This window comes from Oncorhynchus clarkii, chromosome 9 (assembly GCF_045791955.1).
Source record: "Oncorhynchus clarkii lewisi isolate Uvic-CL-2024 chromosome 9, UVic_Ocla_1.0, whole genome shotgun sequence".
Taxonomy (NCBI): domain Eukaryota; kingdom Metazoa; phylum Chordata; class Actinopteri; order Salmoniformes; family Salmonidae; genus Oncorhynchus; species Oncorhynchus clarkii.
The window spans coordinates 54,947,439-54,963,666 of record NC_092155.1 but is presented as its reverse complement, the minus strand read 5'-3'; the positions used below and the strand labels follow the sequence as shown (position 1 = coordinate 54,963,666).

At 40.9% G+C, this 16,228-nt stretch overlaps 2 protein-coding genes across 7 annotated transcripts in view; both read left to right on the top strand.

The window, feature by feature from the left end:
- The window catches only part of LOC139416581 (solute carrier family 35 member E2A-like), a 27,403-nt gene extending 17,523 nt beyond the window's left edge, over positions 1-9,880 (top strand). For both annotated transcript variants that reach the window (XM_071165414.1, XM_071165415.1), the window contains 6 exons: positions 3,006-3,133; positions 4,102-4,222; positions 4,349-4,402; positions 4,671-4,743; positions 5,394-5,539; positions 5,802-9,880. In XM_071165414.1, the coding sequence (XP_071021515.1) occupies positions 3,006-3,133; positions 4,102-4,222; positions 4,349-4,402; positions 4,671-4,743; positions 5,394-5,539; positions 5,802-6,084 (805 nt within the window). In that variant the 3' untranslated portion in view covers positions 6,085-9,880. The remainder of the gene's footprint in view (positions 1-3,005; positions 3,134-4,101; positions 4,223-4,348; positions 4,403-4,670; positions 4,744-5,393; positions 5,540-5,801) is intronic.
- A 156-nt stretch (positions 9,881-10,036) lies between these two features.
- Positions 10,037-16,228, top strand: part of LOC139416586 (cyclin-dependent kinase 11B-like) — a 32,542-nt gene continuing 26,350 nt past the window's right edge. For 2 of the 5 annotated variants that reach the window (XM_071165429.1, XM_071165428.1), the window contains exons 1-4: positions 10,039-10,077; positions 11,061-11,194; positions 11,805-11,944; positions 12,148-12,275. In XM_071165429.1, coding sequence (XP_071021530.1) covers positions 11,084-11,194; positions 11,805-11,944; positions 12,148-12,275 — 379 coding nt within the window. In that variant the 5' untranslated portion in view covers positions 10,039-10,077; positions 11,061-11,083. Of the gene's footprint in view, positions 10,078-10,710; positions 10,759-11,060; positions 11,195-11,804; positions 11,945-12,096; positions 12,276-16,228 lie in introns of all 5 variants that reach the window. The other 3 variants (XM_071165427.1, XM_071165426.1, XM_071165430.1) reach the window with 3 other exon arrangements.

Here is a 16,228-nt window from a genome sequence, read left to right as displayed (position 1 = left end):
AAAGCACAGTGGCTAGGAAAATCTCCCTAGAAAGGCATGAATCTAGAAAGAAACCTAGAGAGGAACCAGGCTCCGAAGGGTGGCCAGATCTCTTCTGGCTGTGCCAGGTGGAGATTATAAGAGTACATGGCCATTTAAAGCCAGATCAATCCTCAAGAAGTTCAAATATTCATAGATGACTAGCAGGCTCAAATAATAACCACAGTGGTTAAAGTGACAATCGTTCAACACCTCAGGAGTAAATGTCAGTTTTTCATAGTCAAGCAACTCCGAGGTCGAGACAGCAGGTCTGGGAGAGAGATGGTCGAAACAGCAGGTCCGGGACAAGGTAGCACCTAGACCACCAGGCAGGGTTCCATAGCTGCATGAGGAACTGAAAAAAAAAATATATATATATACATTCGTGGCCAAAAGTTTTGAGAATGACACAAATATTAATTTTCACAAAGTCTGCTGCCTCAGTTTGTATGATGGCAATTTGCATTAACTCCAGAATGTTATGAAAAGTGATCAGATGAATTGCAATTCATTGCAAAGTCCCTCTTTGCCATGCAAATGAACTGAATCCCCAAAAACATTCCCACTGCATTTCAGCCCTGCCACAAAAGGACCAGCTGACATGTCAGTGATTCTCTCGTTAATACAGGTGTGAGTGTTGACGAGGACAAGGCTGGAGATCACTCTGTCATGCTGATTGAGTTCAAATAACAGACTGGAAGCTTCAAAAGGATGGTGGTGCTTGGAATCATTGTTCTTCCTCTGTCAACCATGGTTACCTGCAAGGAAACATGTGCCGTCATCATTGCTTTGCACAAAAAGGGCTTCACAGGCTAGGATATTGCTGCCAGTAAGATTGCACCTAAATCAACTATTTATCGGATCATCAAGAACTTCAAGGAGAGGGGTTCAATTGTTGTGAAGAAGGCTTCAGGGCGCCCAAGAAAGTTCAGCAAGCACCAGGACCGTCTCCTAAAGTTGATTCAGCTGCGGGATCGGGGCACCACCAGTACAGAGCTTGCTCAGGAATGGCATCAGGCAGGTGTGAGTGCATCTGCACGCACAGTGAGGCGAAAACTTTTAGAGGATGGCCTGTTGTCAAGAAGGGCAGCAAAGAAGCCACTTTTCTCTAGGAAAAACATCAGGGACCTACTGATATTCTGCAAAAGGTACAGGGATTGGACTGCTGAGGACTGGTGTAAAGTTATTTTCTCTGATGAATCCCCTTTCCAATTGTTTGGGGCATCCGGAAAAAGCTTGTCTGGAGAAGACTAGGTGAGCGCTACCATCAGTCCTGTGTCATGCCAACAGTAAAGCATCCTGAGACCATTCATGTGTGGCGTTGCTTCTCAAGGGAATGGGCTCACTCACTATTTTGCCTAAGAACACAGCCATGAATTAAGAATGGTACCAACACATCCTCCGAGAGCAACTTCTCCCAACCATCTAGGAACAGTTTGATGACGAACAATGCCTTTTCCAGCATGATGGAGCACCTTGCCATAAGGCAAAAGTGATAACTAAGTGGCTCGGGGAACAAAACATGGATATTTTGGGTCCATGGCCAGGAAACTCCCCAGACCTTAATCCCATTGAGAACTTGTGGTCAATCCTCAAGAGGCGGGTGGACAAACAAAAACCCACAAATTCTGACAAACTCCAAGCATTGATTATGTAAGAATGGGCTGCCATCAGTCAGGATGTGGCCCAGAAGTTAATTGACAGCATGCCAGGGTGGATTGCAGAGGTCTTGAAAAAGAAGGATCAACACTGCAAATATTGACTCTTTGCATCAACTTCATGTAATTGTCAATAAAAGCCTTTGACACTTATGAAATGCTTGTAAATATAGTTCAGTATTCCTTAGTAACATCTGACAAAAATATCTAAAGACAAGCTTGGCAGTGACGAAAAACAGCCCAAGACCAAGTTACAAAATGTGGAAAATGTCATTCGGTCTGAATACTTTCCGAATGCACTGTATATAATGTCTGGCACTGTTTAACTGGAATTATCAAACGGCAAGAGTCAGACAATCGTAAACGACTCGTATAGGCACAGTTTAGCTGAGACTCATCTCTTGATAGGTAGACTGGCAGTCTTTTCCTGATGTTATTATTTTCATGCATCAGTTCGGCTTGCCGAACCAAACAAGTGTGCTGCATGCTCCCTTAAAATACCTTTGTTTGGAAAAACAAGGGGGAAAAAGGCAATAGTAGTTTGTCCATTTTGAGTGCCGTAGCCAGTATAGACTTCCTCAAAATAGTCAGAGTTTATCTAAGATGACTCAAGAAATCTGTCATCAATTTTAATATTTGGTGCAGTATTTTTCAATTAAAAAATGTCCATCAAAACAACTCATCTCTCAGTGAATGACAACAAAGATTGAAGAATCCCTACTTTTGGCCACTCACAGACGAATGGGCGTAGACTTTGGCTCCGAACTTCGGCTTGCCTCCATAAAAATATTGTGTTCTTGAACAACCTATTCAAAAACAAAAATCGCAATCCAAATGAACAAAAACATTGTCATAATATATGCACAAACGCTACCGAACTGTTTCGGCTAGGAAGCATGCTGACTCCTTTACAGTATGCCCGTCTTAACTGAAATGGTGCTCACATACTATAACTTTCATTAGCTGACTGTTAGCTTGGCATGCTAGCTAGTTACACTGACAGCTGTCTGTTTAGTGCCCTATTTGTTATTTCTCTGCTACTAGCATCAGTCTTTGATGTGGAACCTAAACGAGAATTTCCGCTCTAGGACAGGAATTACTCAAAATCGGTGCTTCAACTTCCTCTGATGTGGGCCTTTTTTAAATGGCCTCTAAACGCTTACATTTTAGGTTAGTGCGATGCTGCAACTCAATCTCAGCTCATCTATCATTACAGGTAAACAGTTTGACAATCTGGAAAAGGGATAGTCTGTGTAGCATAGGTTTGGAGTGGTTGTGGTGTGGGATTGTCTTCTGGTCTGAATGCTACTAACCTATCCTGTTCTGCAGGTTCACTAGTGTGGTACTGGGACTGGTGAGCCTGAAGAATGTGGCGGTCTCCTTTGCTGAGACGGTGAAGAGCTCCGCGCCCATCTTCACTGTCATCATGTCGAGGCTGATCCTAGGGGAATACACAGGTAAAGCACATGCACACTGTATTCCCCCCATTTTAGGGCACCAAAAGTATTGGGACAAATTCACTTATGCTTAGTAAAAAGTAAGTATTTGGTCCCATATTCATAGCAGGCAATGACTACATCAAGCTTGTAACTCTACAAATTTGTTGGATGCATTTGCTGTGTCTTTCAATTGTGTTTCAGATTATTTTGTGCCCAATATAAATTAATGGTAAATATTGTATTGTGTCATTTTGGAGTAACTTTTATTGTAAATAAGAATAGAATATGTTTCTAAACACTTCTACATTAATGTGGATGTTACCATGATGACGCATAATCCTGAATGAATCGTGAATAATCAGTGAGAAAGGTAGACGCACAAACATTATACAGCCAAGACATGCTAACCTCTCACCATTACAATAACAGGGGAGGTTAGCATTTTTGGGGGGGTAAGATATTTGTGCATCTAACTTTCTCACTCGTATTTATTCACAATTCATTCAGGATTATCCGTAATCATGATAGCATCCACATTAATGTAGAAGTGTTTAGATACTTTTATTGTAAATAAGAATAGAATGTGACTCCAAAATGACACAAAACAATATATACCATTAATTTCTATTGGGCACAAAATAATCTGTTTAAGTGAATTTGTCCCAATATCTTTGGTCCCCTAAAATTTACAAAAAGTGCTGTGATTTCTGAACGGTTCACCTGATCTGGATGAAAATACCATCAAATTAAATCAGACAGTCTGCACTTTAACCTTCATAGCCATCGTATCATTTCAAATCCAAGGTGCTGGAGTACAGATCCAAAATAACAAAAAATGTGTCACTCTACCAATACTTTAGGGCTAGGTCTTGTGCAGATAGCTGATGTGTGTGTGTGTGTGTGTGTGTGTGTGTGTGTGTGTGTGTGTGTGTGTGCGTGTGCGTGTGTGCGTGTGTGTGTGCGCGCACTCACGCACACTACTGTAGGGATGTGGGTGAACCTGTCCCTTTTTCCTGTCATGGCTGGCCTGGCCCTCTGCACTGCAACAGAGACCAGTTTTAATATGCTGGGCTTCTCTGCAGCCCTCTCCACCAACATCATGGACTGGTACTCACACACAGTAACACAATAGTACCCGTATTTATGACATTTCTCACATTTCAACGCCTTGTCTTTTCAGGGCAATGTAACACCACCACACATTCTCATGGTTCTCTTCATATTCCCTCTCAGTTTACAGAATGTTTTTTCAAAGAAGCTACTAAGTGGAGACACATACAAATTCAGGTAAGTTGTTTTTAGTACTTCCTAGTTTGTAATATACAAAACTAATGAATGTATTAGGCCCAGTTTTATATCCTGTACTGGCTAATAATTCATGTTGTATCCTAGGAATACAAAAACAAACAAAAAAAAAACAGTGTATTGTTAACAGATGTGTAAAGAAATTGAGGAGTTGAGGAATTGAATGGTGAACTGTTGACGGTAGATTATAGTATGAAGTGTTTACCGGTGTCTGTACTGAATAGAATACTTGTTCCTGTGTCCTGTTTAGCCCTCCAGAACTGCAGTTCTACACCAGTGCAGCTGCAGTCATTATGCTAATACCTGCCTGGGTCTTCCTCATGGTCAGTCACGTATATTACTGTACTGTTGAATATATTACCATTTGGTATTTCACATTTATGATTGACAGTTAATGAGTGCTCTGAACATTCTGGTTTAACAGAGTAATGCATTTGTTACAGTAACTGAAAATGAATGTCTATATTTCTTAGTATATAATAATAGCAAAATAACTAATATGCTGTTAATAGTGCATAAATGTCATTCCTTCTATATTAGAAACGTATGTGTGTCCAGCAGGCTGGCGTCATTGTAATTGGAGTGCACCCTGCACACAGTGCTCTGGTGTAACGAAAGGAGGCCACTATTGTTGACAAGCAGTTCCCAGACTGTGGCCTAATAATTGAGCTTCATGACCTGGAGTATATTGTGTAGCCTAATGTGTACCGGTTTCCATTTGTTTTGAATGCAGTACTGTGTTGTTCAGCTAAAGCTACTGATGGCAGATACAAATGATATAAAATACTATTACCATCATAATGACTATAGCCTAATACCTGTTTGTTGTAAAACAGTTGCTTTAAAAACAATGAAAATTCTGTCTAAGTTTTAAGTTGGTTAACAATGAAAATACCAAGTTAGCAACTTGACCTGGTATTTGGTTTGGGACTGTTTCAGTTTGGTGTTCTCCCGTGCTCCTTTGTGCCTCCAGGACCTTCCAGTGATTGGGAAGAGTGAGCGTTCGTTCAGCTGGAGTCAAGACATCGTTCTGTTGCTGCTGTTTGATGGGGTCCTGTTCCACCTGCAGAGTGTCACCGCCTACGCCCTCATGGGACGCATCTCTCCCGTCACCTTTAGGTAGGAGTCACACAGGCAGGGGGGCATTTCAATTCAGCTAGCCATCATTCCCATCTGTTTATTTATTTTTACCTCTGTGTAACTATTTTTTACCTCTTGAAACTATTGAGAAGCCCCCCAGTCACATTCAGGTTGAAAATACTATTATCCTTGACAGTCATCGCATTTAGACAGGCAGTCTGTCAAACAGACAGACAGTCACATTCAAAAAAAAATATTGCAACCTGCAGCAGTATCTAACACCCTGCCCTTTCCTCCACAGTGTTGCCAGCACAGTGAAGCACGCCATGTCTATCTGGCTGAGTATCATTGTGTTCAGTAACCACATCACGGTGCTCAGCGCCGCCGGCACGGCCCTGGTTTTTGTTGGTGTGCTGCTGTACAACAAGGCCAAGCAGTTTCAGAGAGACACGTTACAGGCCCTGGCCCAAGCTCAGGACCAACACAACAAACCACTTCTGCAGGACCACGAGCTCAAAGCATCGGACCGATACACTCCCCAGGAGACCAAAGGGGGAGAGACCAAAGAGGTCTGTTCTTTTTAACTTTGATCATGTAGAACCTGATATGCAGACTTGCACCAGCATTACAACAAATCGGAGAAGTCAACGGTCATCATAACACAGTGAAAGGATCTGTCACTGGGGTTTCTCTCAGTGGGAATTGTCCATTCGAGAGGCTGGTTTCATTCGGCCTCACCTTGATTCACTCTGATGATACCTTTGTGAACTTGCCTTAGTGTGCGGTCTGAACGAGGACCAGTGTTTGACTCGGTTCTGGTGTGTTTGAACTTCACTTTTACACTGTCAATTCCTTTTGTTGTTCCATTCCCTCACCTGAAATGTTTCATTATTTCATATGGTTTTGAAACACGAGCAAACTCAGGATTTCTCTCAATGTTCATTGGGTGGAAGCGGTTCAATGCAAGTCTATTTTTTCTGCGTACTTGCCTTTAATGATCATTTTTGTAATGTTTTATTGAGTTTTACATTTTTCGGTTATGGACACACATTGTTGTTGACTAAACAGCTTTATTCTCCTGATCATTGGCAAAGGTCCATCAACATGTAGAACAGTCAAGACATTCATCATTCATTCTAATAGGGCTTTAGCTCAGCTGTATACCAATTGGTCACAAGTGTAAAGCAAATATTTGCGGCATTAGCCACAAAGGTGTCTTACCTTCGGGGGAGATGAGGTAGAGAGGGTAACCCTTTATTTGTTTTCCCAAAGCTCACCGTTGACACTGAACTTCTCACAGCAATTTAATTTTAAATATTTGAAAACCTTGAGTGCAGTCTGCAGAGGTCGTATCCTTATCTGCAGTTCTTACAAATTCACCTAGCAACCATTTTTAATTTTGCAAAGCTTTCTTTAGGTTACTATTGTGTTGGTTCTTCATTTTCTTGTTGTTCTTGAACAGAACCTGAAAGTTTCGTCATAGCTAGGTGTTGAGAGATTGATTTGGGCTTATGTGGCATTGTGTAGCTTTCCACACCCCTGTCTTACTTTCTGTGCCACACTGAACCTTGTTATTTGCTAAGAGTCAGTTGAATAAGGGAGACTTGATGTACTTTATTTCAAGTGCTAAGCATACTGTTAATGAAACTGTTATTTGTCTTGAGTACATTCCTTTGTTATTTTTGCATTCTTGTTCAACAATGAATGTATTTTTAGTAGTTCTGGTTATGAAACACCCCAAGGTCTCTCAACCAACCTCTTCAGGATCTGCCCCTAAAGCAAGGATATGCATATTCTTGATACCATTTGAAAATAAACACTTTGTAGTTTGTGGAAATGTAAAAGGAATGCAGGAGAATATAACACATTAGATCTGGTAAAAGGTAATAATAAGAAAAATATATATATATATTTTTTTGTACCATCTTTGAAATGCAAGAGAAAGGCCATAATGTATTATTCCAGCCCAGGTGCCCTTTTGATTTTGGCCACTAGATGGCAGCAGTGCATGTGCAAAGATTTAGACTCATCCACAGAATCATTGCATTTCTGTTCAAAATGTTATATCAAGACTGCCCAAATGTGCCTAATTTGTTTGTTAATAACTTTTCAAGTTCAAAACTGTGCACTCTCCTCAAACAATAGCATGGTATTATTTCACTGTAATAGTTATTGTAAATTGGACAGTGCAGTTAGATTAACAAGAATTTAAGCTTTCTGCCAATATCAGATATGTCTACGTCCTGGGAATTTTTCTTGTTACTTACAACCTCATGCTAACCGCATTAGCCTACGTTAGCTCAACTGTCCCGTGGATGGGACACCGATCATATCCTCTCATCCATATTACCATTTTGGTGATGTAATCTAATATTTGCATTAAACAAGCTAAGTTATATAGATTCTGTTGTGGAATCTCCAAAGACTGATTTATTCAATGCTGCCTGACGAGAGAGAGAATAAGCGAGAAGACCATGGGTGTACAACTCTTGTCCTCTTGGCCTGTATTCTATGCTGGTTTTTCATCCTTGCCTTTTAACTTGGAACTGAATTATATCTGCATAACCAGGTGTGTGACTTCCTTAGCCAATCAATGACACTTTGAGCAATTAAGCACCAGGGAGAAACAAAAACCAGAAGGACTTTGACCCCAAGGATGGCCGTCACTAGTTGCCACCGCCACAAAGTCATGAACCCTGCCTATTTCTACAATTTATCTACTTAAAATTAGATTTTTAACCCTAACCTTATGCCTAAACTGAACCTTAAACTAAGACCAAAAAAGGTATTTGTTTTCATAAATTTTTATGATACAGCCAATTTTGACTTTGTGGCTGTGCTATCTAGTGGAAACCCTGAAGGCATGAAGCAGTCCATGGCTGGTTCAATCATTGCAGATCGGCAATTTTTTTCTGCACTGGCCTCTCAGAAGTGTGTTTGATTTGACAACAGTATATCCCGGATGGAGGGAATTGCCACTTTAATTAAAAACTGTCAGTCCTATGGATTGAAAGAGCTAGCTACAACGATTGAAATGATTCAACAACTCTATTGAGCTTTGGCTTAGTAAAACTGGAGGTAATTTTTGTCCTTTTTCTATAGGAAACGTGTGATCAGTAGGGTAGACTACAGTGAAACTATTCAAAACTGACTACATTTTGTAAGGGGAAGCTGACATAAAATGGAAACGTCTGTTTGCTTCAGTGAATAGTACTGGCATTGCCTTGGTTTTGTCATGGTGTGGTACTCTGTGGTGCTTTTCTCAGACTAACAACAAGTTCAACAAAGGAAAGTCATAATTTGCCAACACTGGCACTGTTGGCACTTCCCGATATGGGCATGTCTCAACTTTTGACGAATTGGAATGTTTAAAAAAAAATATATATTTTTTTTAAAGCTTATCTAAGCAGGAAGTCACCATGCTGTGTATGACAATGTCATATTGCTGAGTCTGCGTTTAAACAACACAATATTTGTGAAAGTTCTCACATGCCGTTGGTTGACAATGTTCGTACATTACTAATGTAGACACTCATTTGTGTGCATTTGACTATTTCAATCAATCAATGTTTATAGTTGTAAATTATTTCTGACTTTCAGACTGGCTTTGTTCAATCTTCTAATTATTTTACAAGTCCCACTTTTTTTGCACGTTTCTCTGTATTCATGATCTTACCAGACTGTGCTTTTCAGTCATGGTACAGTGTTGATAAGACTACTGTGATTAAGGTATTTATTGTCAACTTCAAAATGTTTAACCAATGTGGTATATCAAAGACTACATCAGGTCTAGTGCTTTGTAAAATTCTCATCAAGAGACGCTTACCTCCTATTCTCTGAGAATTTGCTCAGAATCTGTTTTTTGGGTTGTATTATTTTGGGAGGCATTTATCTTTAAAAATAGATATATAATAAACCTGTGGACCTTTTATTTGATGTTGATGTATTCCCCTCAATTATTTTGTTGGTTGCCATATGAACTTGATATCGTACTTTACACTGTGATTTATCTCCCACTTCTCATTGTCATTTATGTGTCTAGCAATATGTCAACTTTCACATTAATGTACTGCTCAAATTTTTTTTTTAACAGAAGATGGAAGGTAAAATGATTGTGTAGGATTATGGGATGATAATATAACAAAATAGGTCTACTGAATAGGCCTAGTGCTAATACATATAACTGAAAAGGGTGTTTCATTTGAAATTGTCAATGAGGATCCTAATTGTATATTTTGGGGTGCTGGTAATGTGAGTTTGTGGTTACTAATTGTATATTTTGGGGAGCTGGTAAAGTGAAACAATGTAAGGTTTAATCGATTTAATAATAGATAATGTACAGTATAAACTGGGTTAATAAAAGTGATTTTTATTGTGTTATATCCGGTCTGGAAATTTTTGTTCGTTGGTAGCCGTAGCTTTGCACCTAGAAACAGTTGCAACTCCTGCCCAGGTGATGGCAGTAAGCTGTCCTCTTATTTTCAATGCAGCGAAGAAGTATTAACCGGAAGTAATTATATGACCCCAGAAGTCAACGAATCATCCGGCGTTCCAAAATTGCGCGGAGCGTATTTCAGGTTTGTTAAATCACTTCAGTTAAAATGCGAATCATTCGAAAGCTTTAAGCTAACACACTTCGGATATATTTAGAAAATACGAAATTCAATAAAAATGTGCCCCTTAAACTCAACGTATAACAGGAATGTTAATTTATTGCCTATGTTAGCGTCCGCTAGCTGGCTAGCTAACTGTAGCATGCTTATTGGCAAACGTTAGCATCTGACTAACATTAGCTCGTTACAAGAAGCATGCACGGATGCGGCTAGCTGAGAGCTAGTTAACTGTACACCTACCGATGTTACATAACGAAAGACAGTTAGCATATTAATTGACGTCAGACCGGTAATTTTGCTAGATGTTTATTGTACGCTAACTGCAAACTATTTGACCTTACGTAACGTTTAGAGTTGGTGTATTTATGATAACGGACTTAACGTTCGCTAAGTAAACATACTAGCTAGGCAGTAACATGTAATATATTCAGAGTTCACGGTTAGCTACTGTCACACAGTGACAGATTTCACGCAACGTGTGTTTGTAGAATTCTCGATTTGACTTGGACTTATAACTTCTCTCTCCCCCTTGATCTCACCTCTACGTTTTACTTCCATCATTTTTGGATTGGTGTTTTGTGTTTATTTTTTTACCAGTGAAAGTGTGACGTTACTGCTATGGATAAGATACGAGGCGCTACTCAGGTAACAAATGATAGGCTACCAACTTGACCCTCCTCCCCTACAACCCCTATACGATATTTTTTTTTTATCCTGGGCAATAACCGTCTGTACTATTATTACCTATCAAATTCATATTCGTACAACCCTCTTGCGAAGTAGTGTGTATTTACACCTTGGCTCAAATAATGAAAAGCATGCGTTGAACTGTAGAGGTATGCAATTAAATAATTGTACATGAATACCACAGTTTCCATTAACATGACATATCTCACAATGCTCTTGCATTGAATCTCTCTGTGTTGGGGGTCTCTGTCTCTGTGTAGCAGGTGGTGGCGAGCGGGTGCTGATGGGGGACGAAAAGGACACCTGGAAAGTGAAAACACTCGACGAAATTCTCCAAGAGAAGAAACGCAGAAGGGAGCTGGAAGAGAGGACAGAGCCCAAAAGCCAGAAAAATGTAAACAGAAGATAAATGCTGTTGTGCACCAAACTGACCACTGGCTAGTACAGTGTTAGCCAACTCCTGTCCTTGAGTACCCCCCAACAGCACACATTTTTGTTTTAACCCAGGACAAACCCATCTGATTCAACTCATTGAGGGCTTGATGATTAGTTGAATCAGGTGTGCTTGTCATATGCTACAACAAAAATGTGTACTGTTGGGGGTACTCGAGGAATCCCTGCCCTAGTACCAATAATACACTTGGGGAGATCTGAGAAGAAATTGGGATAAGGAATGTGGAAATGGCTCAACTTCCCCCCCCACCGATAAACTAGGTGAAAGGTTGGCCATATTGCTTACACATATCCGATCATTTTGATCTCCACCTGATTATAGGCTAAGGGTTGATTTAGGACATCATTGTTTCTCTCCCCATCAGAGGATGCTGTTTCTCACTTTGACATTATTGTGTATCTAAATGTATTACACAGACTAGATCTGTCCTTGAACTAGTGCCTCAAACTTTATCATTATCTTACCTTATGTGCAATCAATCATTGTTATGTTTACCGTACCACGTATTATTTTTTTAAGAATGTTATAATCTCCCTTATGTTTTGTCCAGTGCGTTCCGTGCCCTGGTCCACAGACGGATGATCGGGAAGCCAAACGAAACACTCCGGAGGAAGGAGAACTACGGGATAAAAAAATGGAAATAACAATCCGGAATTCCCCGTACATACAGGAAGACTCCACAGAGGACAGGTAAAGGGGATACGGAAAAAGAGCCGTGGGAATTGGGGTTACGTTCAGGAGGGCCAGATACTGGAGAAAACGTCTTTAAAAACTGAACTTATCCCTTTGAATACATTTTCTCCCATTTTTGTCCTAACTGAACGCGACCCTGCTATGCACAGGGGCAGCCTGTTTGTTGAGTCGTTGGCACTAGACAGTCTTCCCAATTCCAGGGGAGAAGAGGATGAATCGCTGGCAATAAAGCCTCCCCAGCAAATGGCCAGGAAAGACAAATCTCACCACAGAAAGGAGGAGAAGAGAAAGGACAAGCGACGCCGTCGCAGTCACTCTGCTGAAGGAGGTACATTGCCATCCTGGAATGTGTATTGCTCATAGAGAATTATAGATAACTCTATTGGCTAAAAGGTATTTTTAGCATGGTCAGTGCCATTGAGGGCTTCCACCATGCTTCTGCCATTTTAAAGTAGTCAACTGCGTGGGGATTCCTATGGGTTGTAGCCTCAATGGGGCTGGCCATGCAGTGGGGCTGTCCCCAGCAACAACAAAAAAGTATTGGTCGACCAAGAGTTGTCTTTTCTAAGATTGGATTGGTCAAAATGAATGTTTAACTGTGTATTTTTCCATACATAGACACCCTATGTGTTTTGATCAAATCAACTACACACTGCATTCAGAAAGTATTCAGACCCTTTCTCTTCCACATTTTGTCACGTTAGACTTATTCTAAAATGTATTAAATCACCCACAATACCCCATAATGACAAAGCAAAAACAGGTTTTTAGATATTTTTGCATATGTGTTAGACAGAAATACCTTATTTACATAAGTATTCAGACACATTTCTATGAGACTCAACATTGATCTCAGGTGCATCATGTTTCCATTGATCATCCTTGAGATGTTTCAACAACTTCATTGGAGTCCACATGTTGTAAATTTAATTGATTGGAAAGGCACACACCTGTCTTATATAAGGTCCCACAGTTGACAGTTCGTGTCAGAGCGAAAACCAAGCCATGAGGTCGAAGGAATTGTCTGTAGGGCTGCGAGACAAGATTGTGTCAAGGCACAGATCTAGGGAAGGGTACCAAAAAATGTCTGCAGCATTGAAGGTCCCCAAGAACACAATGGCCTCCATCATTCTTAAATAGAAGCCGTTTGGAACCACCAAGACTCTTCCTAGAGCTGGCCGCCCAGCCAAACTGAGCAATCGGGGAGAAGGGCCTTGGTCAGGGAGGTGATCAAGAACCCAATGGTCACTCTGACAGAGCTCCAGAGTTCCTCTTTGGAAATAGGAGAACCTTCCAAAAGGACAACCATCTCTGCATCACTCTACCAATCAGGACTTTATGGTGGAGTGGCCAGACGAAACCCGCTCCTCAGTTAAAGGCACATAACAGCCCGCTTGGAGTTTGCGAAAAGGCTCTTAAAGGACTCTTTGGCCTGAATGCGAAGGGTCACTTCTGGTGGAAACCTGACACAATGAAGCATGGTGGTGGCAGCATTATGCTGTGGGGATGTTTTTCAGGGACTGGGAGAGTAGTCCGGATTGAGGGAAAGATGAACGAAGCAAAGTACAGAGATCCTTGATTAAAACCTGCTCCAGAGCGCTCAGACTGGGGTGAAGGTTCACCTTCCAACAGAACAGAAACCCTAAGCACACAGCCAAGACAACGCAGGAGTGGCTTACGGGCAAGTCTCTGAATAGAGAGAGAACTGGACATAGCTGTGCAGCGCCGCTCCCCAGCCAACCTGACAGAGCTTGAGAGGATCTTCAGCGAAGAATAGGAGAGACTCCCAAAATACAGGTGTGTCAAGCTTGTAGCGTCATACTAAATAAGACTCAATGCTGTAATCGCTGTCAACGGTGCTTCAAAGTACTGATTAAAGGGTCTGAATACTTATGTAAATGTGATATTTCCATTTTATTATTTATTTTTAATTTTTAATACATTTGCAAAAATGTCTTCTGTTTTTGCTTTGTCACAATTGTATGTAGATTGAGGTTGGGAAAATAATTTAATAAATTTTAGAATAAGGCTGTAACGTAACAAAATGTGGAAAAAGTCAAAGGGTCTGAATCATTTCTGCATGCACTGTAAGTGTAGAAGTAGCTCAAATAAAGCCAGCAAATAAAAACATTGTAGCCTGCATGTAGAAAATATCCTGATGAAATTAAGTCTGCTATCAATCACATTGGATACACATGGCCTGTCTGCAACAAACTTGAAACATTGTATCAACTGAAGCTTGCACTAGCAAACTTGCAGCATTGTATGAAATATTCTGGGCCCTCAGTTTCGAGCACCAGTGAGCTCGGGACAGACACAGCTGTAGGCTATTTGTGCAAGGGATAAGAAGTAATCATGTATTTTAAGTTTCCATTGGATCAGAGCATTACATGTTTCTCTTTCGTGTCAAATGGTTATCGAAAGGGAGAGAACTATTGTCGTTCTCAATGGATTATAAAAACACTTCTTTACTTGCTGTTTGTTTGAGGCGAAGAAAACGTTATAATTGAACCAAAATATAAACTTAACAGGCAACAATTTCAAAGATTTTACTGATTTACAGTTCATATGAGGAAATGAGTCAATTGAAAAAATACATTAGGCCATAATCTATGGATTTCACATGACTAGGAATACAGATATGCATCTGTTTGTCACAGATACTTTTGTGTATATATAGTGTATGTATACAGCCCTTAAAATTAGTGGATGTGGCTATATCACCCACCTATTGCTGACGGGTGTATAAAATCGAGCACACAGCCATGCAATCTCCAAATACGAATATTGACAGTATATTGGCCTTACTGAAGAGCTCAGTGACTTTCAATGTGGCACTGTCATAGGATGCCACCTTTCCAACAAGTTTGTAAAATGTCTGCTCTGCTACAGCTGCCCTGGTCAACTGTTAGTGCTGTTATTGTGAACTGGAAACGTCTAGGAGCAACAACGGCTCAGCCGCAAACTGTTAGGCCACACAAGCTCACAAAACGGGACCGGCAAGTGCTGAAGCACGTACGTATAGAGCAGATGGTAAAGGTGGTTTACCCACTCGCTGACTAATTCTCACTAGGCACCCAATCAAATATTTCTGGAGAGACCTGAAAATGGCTGTGCAGCACCGCTCCCCAGCCAACCTGACAGAGCTTTATAGGATCTGCGGCGAAGAGTGGGTGCCAAGCTTTTAGCGTCATACTAAATAACACTCAAGGCTGTAATCGCTGTCAAAGGTTCTTCAGCAAAGCAGGGTCTGACCTCTACCCCCTGTATTTCCTTCGCATCAGACTCATTAAAGAAAAACATCTTTGTCCATTTCGAGGTGAGTAGTCGCTGTTCTGATGTCCAGAAGCTCTATTTGGTCATAAGAGACGGTAGCAGAAACATTATGTACAAAATAAGTTACAAACAATGCAAAAGAAAACGAACAAAATAGTTGTTGGTTACGAGCCCGTAAAACAGCAGCCATCCCCTCCAAGGCAACTTTGTGGCAACAATTTGGGGAAGGCCCTTTCCTGTTTCAGCATGACAATGCCCCTATGCACAAAGCGAGGTCGATACAGAAATAGTTTGTCAATACTGTTGTGGAAGAACTTGACTGGCCTGCACAGAGCCCTGACCTCAACACCATCAAACACCTTTGGCAAAGAATTGGAACACCGATTTCGAGCCAGGCCTAATCGCCTAACAGTGCCCGACCTCACTAATGCTCTTGTGGCTGAATGGAAGCAAGTCCCTCGAAGCAATGTTAGAACATTTAGTGGAATCCTTCCTCGAAGGAGTGTAGGCTGTTAATAGCAGGGGTCACAACTCCATATTAATGCCCATAATTTTGGAATGAGCTGTTCAATGAGCAGTTGTCCTTTCATTTTTGGTCATGTTGTGTACATTAAAAAAAAAAATGTAGAGGCGTGGATCAGAAAACCAGTCAGTATCTGGTGTGATTTGCCTCATGTAGCTTGACACATCTCCTTCGCATAGAGTTGATCAGGCTGTTGATTGTGGCCTGTGGAATATTGTCCCACTCCTTTTCAATGGCTGTGCAAAGTTTCTCAATATTGGCGGGGACTGGAACCTGCTATTGTACGTGTTGATCCAGAGCATCCCAAACATGCTCAATGGTTGACATGTGTGGTGAGTATGCAGGCCATGGAAGAACTGGGAAATGTTCTGCTTCCAGGAATTGTGTACAGATGAATGGCATGACAATGGGCCTCATGATCTGTGACGGTATCTCTGTGAATTCAGAATCCCATCAATAAAATGCAATTGTTCGTTGTCCAA